Source organism: Boleophthalmus pectinirostris, unplaced genomic scaffold (genome assembly GCF_026225935.1).
Source record: "Boleophthalmus pectinirostris isolate CB_2022bp ecotype Guang Dong unplaced genomic scaffold, ASM2622593v1 HiC_scaffold_10, whole genome shotgun sequence".
Lineage (NCBI taxonomy): Eukaryota > Metazoa > Chordata > Actinopteri > Gobiiformes > Gobiidae > Boleophthalmus > Boleophthalmus pectinirostris.
Window position 1 is genome coordinate 34,549,103 of NW_026570971.1, and position 21,652 is coordinate 34,570,754.

At 38.9% G+C, this 21,652-nt stretch overlaps 1 protein-coding gene and 1 pseudogene across 1 annotated transcript in view; one reads left to right on the top strand and one right to left on the bottom strand.

Annotated features, from left to right (window-relative positions):
* Positions 1–7,485: 7,485 nt before the first annotated feature.
* LOC129411499 (5S ribosomal RNA) lies at positions 7,486–7,602 on the bottom strand (annotated as a pseudogene).
* A 13,806-nt stretch (positions 7,603–21,408) lies between these two features.
* LOC129409448 (nuclear GTPase SLIP-GC-like) overlaps positions 21,409–21,652 on the top strand; it is a 9,825-nt gene continuing 9,581 nt past the window's right edge. Inside the window, exons 1-2 of the mRNA XM_055155550.1 lie at positions 21,409–21,470; positions 21,548–21,652. The exon at positions 21,548–21,652 is cut by the window's right edge and continues 112 nt beyond it. Coding sequence (XP_055011525.1) covers positions 21,409–21,470; positions 21,548–21,652 — 167 coding nt within the window. The remainder of the gene's footprint in view (positions 21,471–21,547) is intronic.

Genomic DNA, 21,652 nt, shown 5'->3' on the forward strand with positions numbered 1-21,652 from the left:
ACCTGCACATATTTCAATGATTCACTGTATTCAGCACCAGTCTATGGCCCTCGATTGGCCCTCTGCTTCATCTGTGTTTAAATTTAGGCCATTTATGAAAAAAGTTTGGACACCCCTGCTCTACAGCTTTTCTGTCCTGTGGATGGGACTTTTTGAGTACCTGCTCAAATAAGTATCTAGTTGTGATAGTTTTAGTATTGATTAGTATCTGATTTGACTTGTTTCACAGAGGTGGAGCTGGACAGGACCCTGAGCCTCAGAGTAGCGGGTCCCTGCACAGAGACTTGGATTTTAAAAAGGCACAGAACAAGTGAGTTAAAAACCACATTACTACAGTGGAAGTAAATGTTGAACCTGAATATTTCTATTAATGACTAGACCCAAGAGCTCACTCTGCTACAACTCAAATCTAACTATCATGATCTTAGCTGCGCCTGTTTGTATTAAATAAAACTGGTCTGTAGAGTATTGTGATGTCATCTAAAAGCCAGTACTATGTAGTTATAGTAAGTTTCTGTAAAGGTATAAAACATAATATAAAAGTAAAATAATAAATGATGTAATATTATTTTTACAGAGCAAACAGTGAGTCCGGCTTCAAGAAGATCGGTGGCTCTCAATTTATAAACTGGGATTTTACTAAAGAAGTGCCTTTACCAACAAAGTAAGACATTTGTGTTTAAAGATGCATGGTGTAACTTTTCTGGTGGAGGGTCTGTCACCTGCTTGTTTCTGTGGATATGTGATTGCTCTGCTTGGAATGTTCCACAGTATGACATTAAACAGCTCTACCTTACATACAATTCAATTACATACCTTGAAAAACAAACATTCTGACTGTGAGCGGGGTCGCCTCTCCACAGATCTGACCTGTAACTTGGTCTGGTTTGGTCTCCATGAAGATAGAAAAGTTTTATACCATATTGTGAAACATTATTTATTTTTATTTATTTATTTATTTATTTTTTTTTTTAAATTCGGACAGTAATATATAGAACATAAATAAAAAAAAATAACTAAATAAATAAAAAAACAAAAACGTAAATACATAGATATAACACAAAAAGTAACTATTTCTATTCTATAATAACAGGCAAAATAAATGTTACGCAGAATTTTCCTTGTGTCCGAAAAAGGAGTGGGAGGAAGTAAATACTTATTTAACCCCACCCCTTTTTTCTACCGTCCCAAATTAACGAAGAACAAATACAGACTTCTCATTTCCTGTACATTATAAGCAATAATTGCACAGTACCTCCATTGCATTACAAATCTAACAAACAACAACAAATATATGTATATTATGTACACAGATATAGTACACATCATATACACAGATATAATATATACATACCTACATACACATCACATACCCATGTATACCTATATATATATACATATATACATATATACACCCATATACATACACATACATATACATGCACACATATACACTAAGCACTCATTTCTTCCGCACAGTATTTTGAAGTAATACATTTTTTAATTGCCATTTTGAATACATGTATATTCGAACAAAGTTTTAATTCTATTTTCAAGTTGTTCCATAATTTCACACCACAAACATTCCAGACAAAGCAATAACATCTCCACGGAGAAAAACATTGAACAGACCTAAGTGAGTATTTTAAGAGTCATTTGGATCCTGTAAAGGAGAGTGAATATTTAAGCCTTTGAGTTACAAAAACTGGAATTCTGAATATTTACTTTTTGGCTCACAGAAGGTGTGACCAGGCAAAATTACTTCTCTGAAAATCTAAGTTATCAGAGGAGGGTAAAGTGGCCAAAAACTGTACTCAAGTAAGAATAACTTTACTTCAAATAGTATTACTCAAGTAGAAGTACAAAGTAGTACAAAGTAAGTATAAAGTAATGAGGAAACTACTACTCAAGTAAAAATAACTAAAAGAGTAACTGTCAGGAAGTAACATCTGATTTATAATTTGAAGTTAACGTAATTTGAAGGAGAAAACATTAAATAATGAACCAAATCTGTTATTTTTAAAGGACAGACCATAAAAATGAGAAAAACTACATAATATCTGAAGGAGCTACAAGAAACACAAAAGTTCAACTCAGTTCATATTGTCACATAAAACTTTTGTCACTGTACTGTGCTGTTACTCCAGTAGAAATATTACTTAATTAGGAGTAAAAATATGTTGCTAGGAAAGTAAAATTTCTTCAGAAACAGAGTACTACACACCACAAAATAAACATTCTAACTTCAAATCCTTTTAAACATTTTTTTTTTTTTTTCTCTCACAGATTTAAAACTGGGCGTAAATGCATTTCTCTGAAGACTCCGAAATCCATGAAGAAACACCAAGAAGCAAACAAAGGTTCTGCACAGACAAAGTAAGAGAACAGCACCGATTCTTAGAGGCACGAAAGAGAAAAACTAAAGCAAACCTTAAGTTTCATCGAGGACGTCCTGTAGATTGTGTTTTTTGGTCCTGAGTGGTGAGATAATAATTGATACTTTGCAGCTGATGTCATCAACATTCCCAGCTAAATCGAGGCACTGCTCTGTCTAAAGCTCCATTACTCAAGTTAAAGCTCGTACTGATTGCAAGCTCCTGAAAATGTGTTACATTTTTGTATTGTTTTTTTGAGTTTTCATTTACTTTTGTGGCAGTGTTTGCTAATGTGTGCATTGTCACTATGGTACTTGGTATATAATAATATTCTACCATAGACATACATGTAAAACCCTCCAGCGTGATGTCACTGCAAAGAATCAATAAAAGTGGATAAAGTGAATAAAGGTTTATTACCATAAATGCCACAAAATGTAAATGAACAGAGTGATCATGTTAGAGTCAGATCTACTGTAAGTGTCCTGATGCATCTGAGACCCTCTGATCATAACAAACTGACATCAACAGAAACACAGTTTAGTTCAGGATCTGATGTGGGGAATTCACTTCTATTCACAGACCTGAACCTGGACGCAGATGTGTGTCACTGAAGAAGAATAGCTCCATGGACATGAACTTCTAAAAACAAAGTAAGTGAACATGAAGTGTAATGAAAGTTGGTGGTTGTAAGGAGGTTCTCGTGTAGGTCTGGGCTCTGTCTGTGGGAAGAATCAGCAGCAGTACCTGGACTCTCCTCCAGGGGGCGGTGTCGTTCTACACAGTCTGGTTGGATGGACTGTTCCACCTCCACACCTGCAGCACTCCCTTCACCTCAGACTCTGTGCTCGAGTTTGGCCTTTGGCTCTCTGACTCTAAACCTCAGGCTGTGTTTGTTGATGTGTACATTGTGTCACCATGGTAACCGCTGCACATTCCTCCATAGACTCACCTCAGACACCCCCTGCAGCTCCTCCAGCGGGACCCCAAGGTGTTCCCAGGCCAGTTGAGAGACAGAGTCCCTCCAGTGTGTCCTGGAGTCTCCTCCTGGTGGGACATGAAGGAACACCAGTGTAGAATTATATCAGTGATATAATTATCCAATTCTATATGTTTTTTATCTTAAAGTGCATTTGACAGATTCATATATATTTTTCTGTATGTATTACCTGGTTTGGTAGGATAGTATTGATAGTATTTGAGATAGATTGATGATGATGGGACAGATTTGAGTCTGTTTTATTGTTGTTATATATGAGATGTATGAACGTTCTCAGAGCTGGACAAAGGTCACTCTCCTGAAGGTTTAATACTGGAGCATGTGACAAATGTTAAACTCATTTCCTTATTACGTGTCATTAAAATCATAGACTTAAATTTGAATAAAACTTTTGTACATTTTTGTATTCTCTGCTCACACTGGACTGATCTCTCTTTACAACTGGGGTTGTCTCCCTACACATACAATCTGCAACTTAGTTTTGTTTGGTCTCCATGAAGATGGGAAGATTTAATGCCATACTCTTGGCAAGACCAGCTTGTGAAAGCCTGATCCTGTCAGATCTCAGAAGCTAAGCAGGCTGTGCCTTGGTAGTGCTTGGATGGGAAGCTGTGGCTACAGTAGTAGCTTATTACCACCGCGTGTGGAGTTACTGAATAATGAACTGTAAAGCGCTTTGCGTATCTTGAAAGGTGCTATATAAAATGCAATCAATCAAAACAAAAAATACTGTGAAACATTCCAAACAAAGCAAGAACAACTGGTAACACAGATTTGTATGTGACTGATTATAGCACCTAGAGTGCAGGCTGCATAAAGTTCCTTTAAAACTATGACCAGTACTATTTAAGACAAATTTTTCTACTTCTCCTCCATTTAAAGTGCCTCTGTCAGATTAGACTACTCATTTTACTAAAACACACTTAAGATCATTACTGTAGTTTTTGGAGTTTAAGTCGCTCCAGTGTCTAAGTTGCACCAGCCAAAAAATGCATAATGAAGAAGAAAAAAACATTTATAAGTGGCACTTTTTGGGGGAAATTTATTTGATAAAATCAGAGACCAGGAACCAACATTTCCTGTGTAAAGTCAAGTTGTAGTAAAAACAATAGAAGAGAGAACAACAGACTGTTAACGTCACATATGAACAGTTTTTCAGATGAACTCTAACATAAACAACAGAACAGAACAAGTTTATCAAACTCTCCATCTCACTCCAAATCACTAAATCCATTCAATTCTTCATCCTCGGTGTCACTTCTGAACAACTCGACCTCTGGAGGTAAACAGAGCGTCGCTTCCTCTTCTGTGTCGCTGTCGTCAGACTCAGCATCAGTTCCAGTTAGAATTATTCGGGTCTTTCTGAATCCCGACAGGATGGTTTCAGTGTCACTGAAGTCCAGGCTTTGTCCATCATCCAGTGACTTCAGGAAAGTTTCATGGTGCATCCTCCCGATGTCACAAGTTTCTCTCTCACTCCAAACTTTCTTTCTGCTGCTCGATTTGTGTTTTCAGCTGCAAATTTCACGACTTGCAGTTTGTAATCTGCAAAATCTGATTGTGTTTTTTGGGGCATTTGTGTTCAGTCTTCTCATTCGTCTTTATAAGTTTGTTTAAATGTTAAATTGTTCAGTGGTGCAGAAGTAATGTTGTGATCGACTGACATGATACAGACAGAACAGAGGCTCTTTCTGCAGGAGACATGTGCAGTAGAGTGAAGTGACAGTGGTGCAGGAGGAACAGGAGCAGCAGATACTCACACACAAGACTAGAGCCTCTCACCGCTTCACTCTCAACATTTTAATATATTGTTTAAATAAGACGGAGTATAAGTCACAAGAAACACCCAAACCATGAAAAAAGTGTAATTTATAGTGAAAAATATGGTATATTTAAGATTGCTGCAAAAACGTTTCCACTCGTTTTCCCAATTTATCAATTTGCTGCTGGAGGCTGGAGTGGGACGGTACAAGTAGGCTACATATATGGTGACGGCATCTGAACCAATCTGTGACCGCTGTGGCATTTAAAAGCACAGCCCATGTGGGTAAAGTCTGCAATCTTTGCCATTATCAGGCAGCAAAGCCAATTGTGGGGAAAAGTTATATACGTGTCAATAAAACAACTCTGGAGCCCCACGATGCAAGTACACACCAGCAGAGGCGCCAGGAATATAAAACTCTGTGTGGGCCATGACAGAACTGACTGGGTTTGTGTTCCGAACACTCCGCACGCACATTCACTCCTCTCATGCACCGGTGTAAGCCCGTGCACATGCACATCAACCTTTTATAGTTTTCTCTGTTCGTTTTTCTCCCATTACAGAAGTACAAGTGTCCAACTTCATGGCCTCATGTGAATGAGCAGCTTTTGTACAGATCCAGATCAAACCAAACTATAGAACAGAGCTGAGTCGATACAGGGAGCGGGCGAGGGGCTGTGCTGTGCTGTGGGAGGGCATCCAGATGACTCCCGCACAGCACAGGAACATGTTATGAATGTTAAGCATTTATCATCCTACTATATTTCCAAATAAAAGAAGTCTTGAGCATGTTACATGTTGTTTTTCATTGGACTAGTTCAATATTTATTTTAATGATTCTGGCAGTTCACTGAGCGCGCCACACCACACCCTCAGTCTGCTCCACTCCTGATATTCAGGTAAGACTGTTTAGAACTCCATGCCCCACACTTGCACTAAGTGCTAAGATTAATGAACTAACTTAAAACTTTTGTTTTTACACGGAGAGGTGATGAGAGATTACAGGTAAGAGCGTTCTTGGCTTAGTCCTTGTTTAGTCCTTGTTTAATCTTGGTTCGGTCTGAGGTTTACTCCTTGATTAGTTCTGGTTAAGTCTTGGTTCAGTTCTGGTGTAGTCCTAGTTTAGTCGAAGTCCTCTTCTTGTTAAAACTGACTGGTCTTTCTTTAGTCAGGTTTAAGTCCTGGTTCAGTCCTGGTTTAGTCCCTTTCAGTATTATAAATCCAAACACAACAGGTTAAGTGACTTTTGATCACATGTTTTATGTATGTGTGTAATGAATAAGAAATATAATCTGTCATTGTCTCTGTTATAGTTCTGTTTTGATCTTCTCCTGTGATCTGAGTCAAACATGGACAGAGAGGAAGAGGCCCCTGAGCAGAGGTGGGTACTACTTTTACTCAAGTACTTTTACTATCATAACTTCTTAACAAAATTGCACTTCTCAGAGTAATTTTCAGACCTAATACATTTACTCCTACTTGAGTAAAAGTTGTGGTTCCTTTTCCCACTGTGAATAGTACAAATGCATTAGATTTATTTAACATCTTTCAATACACCCACAGTGTTTACAGTCCATTGTGGTCAGATACTGTGGTAGCCTCAGCTGCCCTGGGACAGACTGATAGAAGAGAGGCTGCCAATCTGCACCATTGACCCCTCCCACCACTACCAACACTCGCACACATTCTCACTCTTTCAAGTGTCTTGCCAAAGGACACAACAACAGTTTGCATTAGAGCCTCTGTTTGTCATGTGTGTTCTCAGAGTCTCTCGTCCAAGTCCTGACCAGACCCAGTCCTGCTTCACTTGTTTACAGTTTCTTTTAGCTCGGCCTATTGAACTTGCACTGAGTGTGGAGTCATATTAACAGAATCATTCAGGCCCATAATGGAGCTTTCACACCTCTGGGAAGGAGGAAGGAGTTGTAAATAGGAGATAGATGGTGTCTGAGGCCTCCATTTCTGTTTAAAGAAGGATTCTCTTTCTTAACAAAAACAACCTCTTTAACTCCCCTCTCAAACCAGTTCTTTTCTCTGGCTCAGATCTGTACCTGTATCTGTAAGTGGAGATGTACAGCAGACTGATTGATTGATTGATTGCATTTATATAGTGCCTTTCAAGATACCCAAAGCGCTTTACAGTTCATTATTCAGTCACTCCACACTCAGTGGTGATAAACTACTACTGTAGTCACAGCTGCCCTGGGGCAGACTGACAAAAGCAAGGCTGCCAATCTGCACCATCGGCCCCTCCAACCACCACCATCACTCACACTACTTTCATACTAGGCAATGTGGGTGAAGTGTCTTGCCTAGGGACACAATGACAGTTTTTTACCACCAGCACCCCACTGTGGCACCTGGAATTCCTAGTGGTCTCCCATCCAAGTACTACCCAGGCCCAGCCTGCTTAGCTTCTGAGATCTGACGGGATCAGGCTTTTACAAGCCAGCATTGCCACGACTGAGACTGAGGTTCTTTTAGGTGGAGATGTCCAGCAGACTGAGGTTCTTTTAGGTGGAGATGTACAGCAGTGAGGTTCTTTTAGGTGGAGATGTCCAGCAGACTGAGGTTCTTTTAGGTGGAGATGTACAGCAGACTGAGGTTCTTTTAGGTGGAGATGTACAGCTGACTGTGGTCCTGTGTTGCTCTCTCGTCTGTGTTGGTTCATCCTCTTGTGAAGCAGCTGTTTTGTTTCTCACTACACTGAATGGAGGAGAGCACATTGCTTTGTTTGTGTCTCGGTGTTTTGTTCTTTGGCTGGACCAGTTTCTGTCTTAAAGTGTTTGTAGGTTTGAAATAGTCTGGGATTTCATGTTGTCTGAAAATCCTCTGTGCTTTTCTCCAGCCAGGTAAGGAGTAGCTGCCCCCTTTCCCTCTGTTGTCCTGTTTTTTAGTTCTCTTGGTTTTGCTGAAGGCCCATTTGGGATCTCCACACACAGAGAGGGCTTTCTGCACATGTTGTTCTCCTTTCTCCTTTCCCTCTATGCTTGTAGGCACCAGTTCAGTTGAGTGGTAATTGTGATTTAATGCACAATTAGGGGCTGGAGTGTAGGAGCTATTTGCTTATTTTGTTGATTCAAAAATGTGTTTATTATTTTTGTTTGTTAATTAGCTTACTAATTTAGTTTTGTTAATTTGTATAATTTCTTAGTCTAAGTTGGTATTATTTACGTTAGCACCTCTTTTTTGTTTTGGTTTAATGTGGGTCACCTCGGGGATAAAGGAGGGTGGTACACGTAGACCAGAGTGACCTGGGTGGGCCTATGGTTTTTTACCAGTCACGAGGAGACGCAGCAGGAGTCGCCTTAAACATGTTTTCCTTGTTGTTTGCCCAAACTGGAAAATAAACCTTGGAAAATCATCTCTGGTCATGGACATTGATTTGTGCTGCGTAAACCACATCCCCATGGTGCCCAAAGGTGATTATTTGAGTTATGTTTAGTTTGAAGTTTGCTCACGCTTTTGTTTGTTACTTTTATTTGACAAATAGTCACTACATTGTTTCTCTGGAATTTGACCAACCTTGACAAATGCTTAATAAAGCATAATTAGTCTTCACTTTAGAAAAGCTCTCAGAAAGACTTAACTAACAGATAACAGCTGCCTGAATGATCATTGCATTGCATTATTAGTAAATCATTCTCTCATAGCTTAATAATGATCAATAAATGCTCAAATTTGTACTTAAATATACATTTACAAATGCACACACAAATGGTTAGTTCATGACTAATTAAGTATGAAATAATTATGACTAACTATTTACAGCACATGCAAATTAAGTGGAAGTTAAGTGCTAATTAAGGTAGTAATTAAGTAGTTATTAAGTGTGACTCATGATTAATTAAGTCTTAGTTATGAATTCAGTCTTTGTTCATGCTTTATTAAGGCTAAATAAGCTGTAGTTATTATAAAATGTTACCAGAAAACTTTATTTGCAGCATTCTCAGAGCAGTTCTCAGTTCTCACACACACAAACACACAGTGTGTCAGTCCATTACAGACCACAAGTGGAACTCAGTGACACTCTACATATTACAGTGCAACACATTCAGAAAACTGTACCCTTAGAATTAAGCAATTTAATAGCAGACGGCACAAAATAATTAGAGAAGTGGTTAGTCTTTCGTCCTGGAGCAGAAAACCAACACACTGAATGCACTAATATAAATTCAGGAGCCGGAGGATGGACAGGCTGAGCCTGGAGACACTTCACTTTGCTCAGCACTCGCTCCTCCCACAGAGAATGCAGCTCCATCAGTTTGACCCGTGTGAATTTTGAGCAGGTTTTAACAATGTTCTGCAGTTTGTTTCTATCCTTCAAGGAAAGAGACTGAAACCAGCAAATAAAAGAAAAGTAAGCAGACTTTTGATAAAAGAGCAATAAAAATAGTTGAGATTAAGAGAGGGCATCTGACACACCTTTTTGTAGGAGGATGGGAGGGCACAGCTCTGCTGTTACATGGAAATCAGATACACTCTGCATTTGCTGAAGGGCACCACAGACTTCAAACCCTCTGATCAGCACAGGTTAGTGTTCCTAGGCTCTTTACTACCACTACTACAACTACTACAACTACTACTACAAACTACTACAACTACTACTACTACTACACTACTACTACTACTACTACTACTACTAACTACTACTACTACTACAACTACTACAACTACTACAACTACTACAACTACTACAACTACTACTACAACTACTACTACTACTACTACTACTACTACTACTACTACTACTACTACTACAACTACTACAACTACTACAACTACTACACTACTACAACTACTACAACTACTACAACTACTACTACTACTACTACTACTACTACTACTACTACTACTACTACTACAACTACTACAACTACTACTACAACTACTACTACACTACTACAACTACTACTACTACTACTACTACTACAACTACTACTACAACTACTACAACTACTACTACTACAACTACTACTACAACTACTACAACTACTACTACTAACTACTACTACTACTACTACTACTACTACTACTACTACTACTACTACTACTACTACGTTTACTCTCCAAGTCTTGTCCCTGGTTCAGGTTTGATTCATAAATTCATGTTTTTGTGTCAGATTAATTCATTATTATTGAGTTGTTGTTAATGACAAAGAAAATGGTCATGTTTATGTTAATGTGAAGACTGCAGTGATTTAAGAAAGTACAAACTACACAGTGGAATGATTCAGTGTGCCAAACAAAACCTGCTGAACCTGGAGTTTACATCTCTAGAAACATGAAATGTCCCAGTGTGTCAGATGCCCTCCCTGTGTACCCATGGAGTCTTATTGTGTGTAAAATGAGTTCAGCAGGTCATATGTTATCTCAAACCTTTGTGCTCCTGTGTGTGTTTCAAATGTGAACTTTGAAGTGAGTCCTACTATTAAACCATAAAGCTGTTAGAAAACGCAGAACCGAAACTTATATAAAGTGAAGAGATTTATTTTACAGGTGTGACAAGAGCAGGGAGGGGGTCCGGTGGAGCATGAGTCACGAGACGACCAGGGAGGTAGAGATGGGAGATCCAGGGAGCACTGAGAGGCTCTCAGTGACAAGCAGAAACAAAACAACATTACAAAAAGTCCAGGAAAAGACATGTAAATGTTAAAAAACAAAACAAAACAAAAAACAAACAAGATATTCAGGAAGAGAGCCACAAGTTATCGAGTTATCAAATGTGGAAGACTGACAAACTGGCAGGGGGTAGAGGAAGAAGCGGCTGTTATAGGCAGGAGTAGACTGGAGATGGATCTTAGGTGTGAGATGATGAAGAGGCTGCAGCTGGAGTGTCAAGCGACTCCTCCCAGGCAGGTGAAACACACAAGGGAGGGGGAGGGGAAGGAAGAAACTGGAGGATCATGACAAAAACACACACATAACCTCAGTGTCACAAAGTTCATCATTCGATCATTCCCCAAATTGTTCAAGGGCCCATTTTTCTGATCTCTGCTTTAATGTCGGCTCCTCATTGAACAGAATGCTGCTATTCAAACATTAACCAGAGAGTTTGGAGCTTTGGAGATGTAGACAGACACAGGATAAAGAGTTACTCCAACATGTGTGAATGAAACAAAACACAAGTCCAGCTCTATTTGTGAAGAAGAACATTAGAACATTAGAACATGGATTCAAGCTCACAGGGGTCAGTTTTGTGTGATATTTGTGCCTGAAAAAGCCCAGTCTTGACACTTGTGTTCCTTTAAATGATTGAGTGAACTCAAAGACGTCTGTGTAATCTCAGTCATCCAGATCTGACACACTGCAAGAGAAACATTCAAATCTGGAACTGGACAAAGGTTTTAGAGTGAAGACCATCCCAAAGCTTCTTTTTTGTTCCAGATTCTTGAGTCTTTGAGTTCACCTGCAGTCATATTTACTGTTTTTGTTTGTTTGTTTGTTTGTTTTTTCAGTTGCTTTGGCACTTTTATTTATTGAAAATTCACATTTGCAAAACAGTTCACACAAGATCCTCATCACAATTTTAGTTTTCCTAAAGAAAATTCAGAGCCTCAGTGAGGCTCTCAGGGGCCACAGTGAGGCTCTCGGGGGCCACGGAGTGGCTCAGAGCCTCAGTGAGGCTCTCAGGAGCCACAGAGCAGGTCAGAGTTTCGGCCCAACTCTTAGGGGCCATAGAGAATCACTGGTTTAGTGCCTCTGACTCTGGGAGTCACACTTTACACACTTGAGTCTTGGGTTGGAGAAGCTGTGCTTTTTGTGTCTCTATTGTAATTATGTCAAATATAAAAGTACATAATGAAGTGCAAAGTAGATTTTGCAGTTGTTATGGCTTCTAGTTTAACATGAGCTGTAACATATGTAAATAACCATCCTTAGGGCGTCCGCTTCTTGACTCACACAAAATGTACAAAAACTCACGTAGTCCGTAGTTCGTTTGATTTCTTTTATTTGCAGATTTTCAGTGTTTGCAGTTCAGTGCGATGTGGTGTGGTGCGGTCAAAGACCGTGTCGGTCGCCCTCCACAATGCCATAGTCCCCACACACCTGTCTCCCTATTTGACCTGATTATTTGACCTAATTTACCTACCTAGGACACACCCTCTTACGTGGACACTCTTACGTGGACACACCCTCTTACGTGGACACACCCTCTTACGTGGACACACCCTCTTACGTGGACACACCCTCTTACGTGGACACACCCTCTTACGCTATAAACCAAAAGACAAATTGACTGAAGTAACTTAAATTGGGACTGAAAATAAATCATTTTAACACTTCTATAATTTTAAGAATAATATTTTAATAATTGTTTTTAAGGTATAATAAAATATTAATTTATGGTAAAATATAAAATAACTATTTAATAAATTTAATTATGGCTCTAACAGCAGTATTTGATCCAAAATATTGATGTGGAAGAAAATGGAAAAAATGTTGGAATAGCAAATACATCAACTGTCCTTCTGTCCATCGGTCGTGTGATATGTGTTGTTGAAGTGTATCTGAGAGTGTGTATGTTGTGTACATGTACACATGCTCTGCTCATACCCTGCTCAAATATGATATGGCACTTACAGATCTTTAGAGATGATTAAATGTTTTTTAGCCCAACATATTTGGCTTTGGAACACACAACCCTTATATTCTGTAGGATAACAGTCACATGACTTCCTTAATGCTTTGGAGTTTAGAAAAAATAGTTGTTCAACATTATAAAATTAATAAGTAAGCAAATTAGACTATAAGAAAGGGATTATGCAGTATTTTTCATGCCAGCCTCGTTTCCATGTTGTCCATTTTGTGCAGTTCTCAGCTCCAGTGTTACATTAGACTTGGTTCCATATCCAGAAATATTAGTCCTGGGGGTGTTAGGAATCTGGCAAAGTTTCATACTTGTACCATAAAAGCAAACTATTTTGGTTCTTAACAGCTCCACTGTAAGTCCTCTCAGTCGTCTTTATAAGTTTGTTTAAATGTTCAAATGTTCAGTGGTGCAGAAGTAACGGTGCGATCGACTGACATGATACAGACAGAACAGAGGCTCTTTCTGCAGGAGACATGTGCAGTAGAGTGAAGTGACAGTGGGACAGGAGGAACAGGAGCAGCAGATACTGACACACAAGACTAGAGCTTCACTGTGAACATTTTAATATAGTTTAAATAAGTCGGAGTATAAGTTACAGGAAACACCCAAACCATGAAAAAAGTGGAATTTATAGTGAAAAATACGATATATTTAAGATTGCTGCAAAAACTTGTCCACTCGTTTTCCCAATTTGTAATTTTAACACTTGCACACATTCTCACTATTTCAAGTGTCTTGCCAAAGGACACAAGAACAGTTTGCATTAGAGCCTCTGTTTGTCATGTGTGTTCTCAGAGTCTCTCGTCCAAGTCCTGACCAGACCCAGTCCTGCTTCACACATATAACAACACTGGGCAGAGTCAGGCCTGGAGCAGGTGCACAGACAAATATTTTCTCATTTTTTTGCTTTTTGGAGCTCAGCAGTGACGCCCACCAGTGGATGAAGTACTCAGTTTTGTTACTAGAGTAAAAGTACAGATACAGAGACAAAAAGTTACTCAAGGAAAAGTAAAAGTACCACATGAAAAAAATCTACTCAAATAAAAATATTAAAGCACCAGTTTAAAAACGTACTACTTTTGTTTGTCAAAGCTTGAAACCAAAATCTTTCTCATTTCTATATTTGAATTTCATATTTTCTAGTAAGTGTATCTTTCTTTTTTCAGAGTTGGAGCTTCTGAACCTCTTCCTCGCAGTTTGTCTGTGAAAAGAGAGAACTCCATGGACAGAGACGTCGATTTTAAAGAAGATCCAACGTGAGTTAACGATACTTTACTCACATTTATTATTGGGGTGGCTGACAGCATCAGTATATGAACACTTTTGGGTGATTTGATTTAAAATATTTTTTATAGGTCTTCAGAAATTATCTTAAAAATCCCTGTAAACAATAATAATAAATGTGAATACAACTTGAATTGAATGTCAAATAAAAAAATACCAAAATCTCACCTTTGTTACACACCTTTGAGTGGTGGTACCGACTTCTTTATCTATTAGACAATATTATGTGTAAACAATTTAATATGAAATACTGAAATAAGTCAAATGTATGTTTTACATTTTGATACAGCAAAAGAAAACATAAATGTGTGATTATTGTATTTTAAACAAAACTATTGCATAAGATGCAGATATTTTGTCATTTCTAAATATATTTAAACTAAACCTGGTCATAGTTTGAAGCACAGATCTCCAGTTTTCTGTTCAGCCTGACTCAAGACTCTGAAAGTAAAACATGTACCATTACTGTTACTTTAGTTTATTTTATTTTATTTTAATTTAGTGTAGCCCATTTATATAATATATTTTGATGAAATGTTAATTTATATAGTATTTATCAATTACAGTATATGCACTGCTAATTTATTAAATTTGAATGTAATTAATATACACTGTAGCATCGATCAGCCAAGAAATGGGTGGTGCCGATAGTTGGGGGTCCAGCAATAAAAGTAGGTCAGACACGCCCATCCAGGTGTTGTGAGTGTGGCCTGCGCTCAGGTGTTGTAGCCCCGCGTGCCTCAACTCTCTTCAACTGCTTGTATAAAATAAATGTTGCAAAACTGAACTATTCGCCTGGATTATTTAAGAGTGCAACATTAGTTTAGTTTAGTTACGTTTTCAGACCTCATACTTTTACTCCTACTTGAGTAAAAGTTGTGTTTTCTTTTCCCACTGTGAATAGTACAAATGCATTAGATTTATTTAGCATCTTTCAAGACACCCACAGTGTTTTACAGTCCATTCTCTGTGGTCAGATACTGTGGTAGCCACAGCTGCCCTGGGACAAACTGATAGATAGCAGCTAATCTGAAACACATTCTCACTCATTCCTAAGAGGAAAAGTGGGTAAAGTGTCTTGCCAAAGGACACAAGAACAGTTTGCATTAGAGCCTCTGTTTGTCATGTGTGTTCTCAGAGTCTCTCGTCCAAGTCCTGACCAGACCCAGTCCTGCTTCACACATATAACAACACTGGGCAGAGTCAGGCCTGGAGCAGGTGCACAGACAAATATTTTTTCATTTTTTGCTTTTTGGAGCTCAGCAGTGACGCCCACCAGTGGATGAAGTACTCAGTTTTGTTACTAGAGTAAAAGTACAGATACAGAGACAAAAAGTTACTCAAGGAAAAGTAAAAGTACCACATGAAAAAAATCTACTAAAATATTAAAGCACCAGTTTAAAAACGTACTACTTTTGTTTGTCAAAGCTTGAAACCAAAATCTTTCTCATTTCTATATTTGAATTTCATATTTTCTAGTAAGTGTATCTTTCTTTTTTCAGAGTTGGAGCTTCTGAACCTCTTCCTCGCAGTTTGTCTGTGAAAAGAGAGAACTCCATGGACAGAGACGTCGATTTTAAAGAAGATCCAACGTGAGTTAACGATACTTTACTCACATTTATTATTGGGGTGGCTGACAGCATCAGTATATGAACACTTTTGGGTGATTTGATTTAAAATATTTTTTATAGGTCTTCAGAAATTATCTTAAAAATCCCTGTAAACAATAATAATAAATGTGAATACAACTTGACTTGAATGTCAAATAAAAAAATACCAAAATCTCACCTTTGTTACACACCTTTGAGTGGTGGTACCGACTTCTTTATCTATTAGACAATATTATGTGTAAACAATTTAATAAGAAATACTGAAATAAGTCAAATGTATGTTTTACATTTTGATACAGCAAAAGAAAACATAAATGTGTGATTATTGTATTTCAAACAAAACTATTGCATAAGATGCAGATATTTTGTAATTTCTAAATATTTTAAACTAAACCTGGCCATAGTTTGAAGCACAGATCTCCAGTTTTCTGTTCAGCCTGACTCAAGACTCTGAAAGTAAAACATGTACCATTACTGTTACTTTAGTTTTAGTTTAGTTTTTAGTTTAGTTTAGTTTAGTTTTTTTAGTTTAGTTTTAGTTTAGTTTTAGTTTAGATTTAGTTTAGTTTTAGTTTAGATTTAGTTTTAGTTTAGTTTAGTTTAGTTTTAGTTTAGTTTTAGTTTGGTTTAGTTTTCAGACCTCATACTTTTACTCCCACTTGAGTAAATGTTGTTGTTCCTTTTCCCACTGTGAATAGTACAAATGCATTAGATTTATTTAGCATCTTTCAAGACATCCAAAGTGCACACATTCTCGCTATTTCAAGTGTCTTGCCAAAGGACACAAGAACAGTTTGCATTAGAGCCTCTGTTTGTCATGTGTGTTCTCAGAGTCTCTCGTCCAAGTCCTGACCAGACCCAGTCCTGCTTCACACATATAACAACACTGGGCAGAGTCAGGCCTGGAGCAGGTGCACAGACAAATATTTTCTCATTTTTGTGCTTTTTGGAGCTCAGCAGTGATGCCCACCAGTGGATGAAGTACTCAGTTTTGTTACTAGAGTAAAAGTACAGATACAGAGTGTGTATAATTCCTCAGTCGTCCAGGTAGATTCATGGCAAAAGGAGAAATTCAGTTTGTTGATTAGACAAAAGTTTATTTGGTTGAATATGTTTCCCAGCTCATCCAAGCTGCTTCTTCAGTTGTGGTCAGGCGCCGGTGGATAATTCCTTATATCTGCCTGAAGGGAGGAGCTAACTACACTGAAACTACTCTGAAACTAACACACCTACTTGTTTAGAGTTACTGTTTGCTGTTGGTATTTTACATTCAGTTGGTACGCCTCAATAACCTACTCCAAGAGCATTCTTTACACATGTATGTTAAACATAAGCAGGTAGATAGTGTAGGTCTACTCTTTCCAAACTCTAGGTCTATGAAGTTATAACGTAGTGAGTTTGAAAATGTCTGGGCCCACCCCTCAAATACACTGACTGCAAGTGCAGTGTGGTTCAGACTCAAGTGCGTCCTGCAAGACTTAGAAAGTCCTTCATTTTTTTCTGTCGTTTTGTCACATTTGAAATTTTAAACTTGGTTTAATTTGATCTTTTGATTAAAATATGTAGCTTATCTGAACAGGGTTAAAGGTGGTCAGATCATTTGGAACATTTGTCATCAGTTCACACAGTTGTCAGGTTCTTTCTCAGAACACTCAGCACAGCTCTCAATCACAAACAAACAGGATCAGTGAATTCACCTTGTTTATTACAACAGATCTGCTCTCACATAGTAAAGGACTCTGGTTCAAACTCTGTTACTTTCAATATAGAAATTAGGGCTGTCATGATTAGGGAATTTCTCCTGTGGTGCAGTATGGCTGCTCAACAGCACAGTATGTGATGATACCGCACCCCCTCCCCCACCTCCCATCCCCAAAGTTATAATATTTCCAGCAACACTGAAAACTCTCTCTGATGATGTGCTTGTTGCGCAGATGCACATGTCCTGTTGAATATTTAGTTTAAAAAGGTTGTTATTACATAGTTAAAATGACTCAGACACCATCGATCTCCTATTTACAACTCCATCCTCAAACCTAAATCAAAACAAACAAGAGAACAACAGGTGTAGTCCCCACATCCTGTACAGGTCAATAGACCGAACTAACAAACAGAAACTGTAAACAAGTGTGTGTTAGTTTCAGTGTAGTTAGCTCCTCCTGCAGATATAAGGAAGTGTCACCAGCGTCTGACCACAACTCAAGAAGCAGCTTGGATGAGCTGTGAAACGTCTTCAACCAAACTAACTTTTGTCCAGTCGACAAACTGAATTTTCTCCTCGCCGTGGATTCTACCTGGACGACTGAGGGATTCTTCACACATACCTTGTGTGTCATGTGGATATAGCGTGTGTAGTGTTGGAGAAGTAACATTTGGCTTTGGAACAAGTGTCGCTGCATCTCTCCAGCTCTCACTGTGGCAGCTCAGATCAGAGTCCTGCACCAGGTCAGGTCAGAGTCCTGTACTGGGTCAGGTCAGAGTCCTGCACCAGCTCGGGTAACCGCCGACTTAAGAGAGAGCCCCCAGCACGAGCGCACAGAGCAGGTGTCCGCAAATCGCGATCAGGCGACAGCTGCACTTAACTCCGTGTGGCGTGGAGCTCTGTGCCGGTCCTTTCGCCCGTAGTCACCAGACGGTCTATTCCTGGGTTAGTCCTGGGTTATCACGGGCAGTAACGGGTGGAATGTTAATGGGTCCGGGCGAGTGCGGCTCTCTAAAAATGGACCCGTGCAGGACTCTGGGTTGGGTTATGTTGGTCACGTGCGGTGATCGCGGTGGCCCAACATCCACTGCGATGGGCCTCTTAGTACCATGGTGATACATTTTTGAGGTTATTGCGACAGCCCTAATAGAAATTCAAAGATAACGGCAAAATTATTCAATTTGTGAGCACCAAAAGTCTAACAATAAAAGAAATCACGTGTGTCAAGCAGGAGAAGGATCTCAGCTGACAGCACAGACTGTAGAGACACACAGATATACACATGAGACGAGGAAATGTCCTGCTTGATTTTCAATGTATTACATATTACAGAAGAAAAGTAATGTATTTGTTAGTCTAACATCTTTCAGTTTTCTTCAGCATAATTATTTAGAAAAAATATGTATACAATACTTTGCAATTGGTAATGTGTACATTTACATTTTACACACACAGTACAATACAATACAGACAGGTTTTAGACAAAAAGGCAAAGTATTTCCAGTACAAAATGTGTAAAGTATGAACCCCACTGGTCACTGCACTAAACCAGATTCTCTGTGGTCACTGAGAGCAGAACTAAAACTTCTAAGTTGCTCTTTCAAAGTGAATGAAATGAAAAAGTTTAGGAAAACTAAAATTGTGTTTAGGATTTTGTGTGAGCTGTTTTTACAAATGTCAGTTTTCAATAGATAAATGGGTTAAAGCAATTGAGTAAAACATGCAGCCTGCCACACTGACCTGATAGGCCACAGTGAAATGACAAAAAAGGGAGGAGTTTCTCTTATGTTCTCCTTAACTAGCCTACAACATTTAGCACCAATTCCTCCATCTTGTCAGCAGTCTTGAAGTGGACCAGGTAACAGCTCTCCATCCCTGTGGAATAGGTCGTAGCCTAATAGTCTAAGCAGTTTTTTCCTTTGTAAGTGGGCTTCCTCATCTATTCATGGTCAAGGTTACAATAAACCAACCAATTCAAAGAAATAGGGCCCAAAAATAGTCTCTTTTCTGTACACGTCTGTGTGTCGAGCTCCATTATGTTTGTCTCTGATCTTTATCCTGCCTTTCACTATTAGGTATTGATGAACTTTTTTATCCGTCATAGTTGTGGTGTTGGCATTATGGACGACTTTGTTTGTGAACGTTTAACTGAATGGAACTTCACCAACTTGATTCAGACATTTAAAGGTAATCTTAAAGCTGTTTGTTGCAGTATGTCAACATTTATAGGCTAAGATAGTTACAAATATTTTATTATGTGTTTTGATACAGATGAGGAAATGGACGAAGAAACTTTTCTCTGCCTTTTAGAAGATAAAGATGAACTCATGCACTTAATTCCAAAAACAGGACAAAGGATGAAATTTAAAAGACGACTTACAGAGTACCTACAGGTAAGATTCTTTGGGGATTAGAGTTCCCCCACCACTGATAGTTTTTCAGGAGCGGTCAATGTAAATTGGTAAAAATAATATTAAAAATAGTGTGGCAACCGAGGGGTTCAACACTCTGGGAAATGTTAAGTTTTATGATGAGTTGCTGCAACAACGCCACCCCAAATCTAGTTTGGGGAATGAAATCTAAATGTAAGGCACACAAGTAAGCATATCATTAAGGGAGAGAGACAGGTTCCATCATTTACACAAATCTTTATTTCTTTCCATTTTAAAAGACAGATTTAAGTGGTTTAAAAGTAGCTACATCCATAAAAATCAGCAAACAGTAAAACACTACAGTGGGAGAACGAGTACACAGTATTGAAAAGGCAAAACAAAACCCCAAAACAATGAAGCAACACTAAAGCAAAGATAACACAAAACAAAGCAAATGTGAAGCAGAGGTAAAACAAAACAGAGCAAATGTGAAGCAAAGCAAAACAAAACACAGCAAAACAGAACAAAGCAAAACAGCAGAGGCGGTGTGCTCACGCCGCTGCAGGCCTCCGCTGACACCGTGGTTGAAAGTGACAGTGCACAATCCCCAGGCTGAATCGAAGGCAACTACACAGAATAACTGCGTCCAGACGTGGTCCAAACAATGTGGACTGGCACACACTGCCGCCACGGTTTAAGGGACACGGCGGCGCACCGCCAAGCGCAATGGGGAGGGACTCACTCGGCTCACCCGTGGAGCTTATCAGGGGAGATGAAAGCGCACCCTGGGTGTTCCGTGATTCAGAGGAGCGAGGGACAGATGTGGTGCAGAGCACCAGCCAAGCAGCGGCCAAGCAGCGACACTGAGCTGGAGGACAGAGCGGCCACAAGGAGAGGCCCGGAGGAGCGTGTGAGCCAAAAGGGGAACGACTGAGAAGGGAGCGCTTAAATAGTCCACCAGCGCAGCGCCACGGAACGCCAGGTAAGAGCACCCGCAGCCTAGACCCCCAAAGCCGGTCTTGCCACAATAGTTAAGGCTCCTTTATCATTTTGCAGGTAGAACTTTTTATGTTTGAGAGTTGTTTTGAGAGCTGCAAATCCCAGTAGTTGTTACTGTAGGGTTATAAATGAAAAAGGCTGAGATCCACTAAAGAAATGAGTGTCCTCACAGAGTCGCACTGACACGTCACAGAGAGGACAGAAGAAGCTCAGGGGGGAAGCTCCTTCACATCAAGAGGAGTCAACAGAGGTGAGCTCTGGCTCAGACGCCTCTATGGAAGCCATCATAGTAGGTGTTTCTGTAAACCTTAGAAGTTTAGGCCTAGTTCATACAGAGAGTTGTAACTATCTGTGTCTGGTGTAGTTTTGTACATAAGTCAAGTGTTTATTTTTAGGATTTTCCATCTTCAAGTAGAGCACATGGAAATGGTAGGGTACATAAACTTTATGAATAATATGTTATATCCATCATAAATATTGGATTACTCAAATGAATAACTTTTTTTCTCATATCATCTCAGAACAGAATATTATAAAGAAAAATCCACAGCCTGAAACAGGCAGCCCTGCAAAAATCAAACGACAGTGTGACACTGCACCAGGTTTGTTGAAGGGTAAATATTTGGTTTGATTGCCAAAATTATTCTACAAATCCAACAACATTCTGATGTATTTGGACAGACTTAATACTGAATAAGGTGAAAGAAATAATGGAAGGGGTCCGAATCACATTTAGTTATTCTGAAAACACCAAACTCAATGAATTTTTAAGGTAAGAACACTCTACATTATTATTCATTTCTTAAACTGAGTTTCAGTTTATATAAAAAAAACTTTCATTTCTTTCAGAAAAAAAATTAGAGACTTGGGTACAGAGAAAAAAAACCTGGTTGGAGTCTTTGGTAAAACTGGTTCAGGAAAAAGCTCCTTGATTAATGCCGTTGTTAAAGAGAA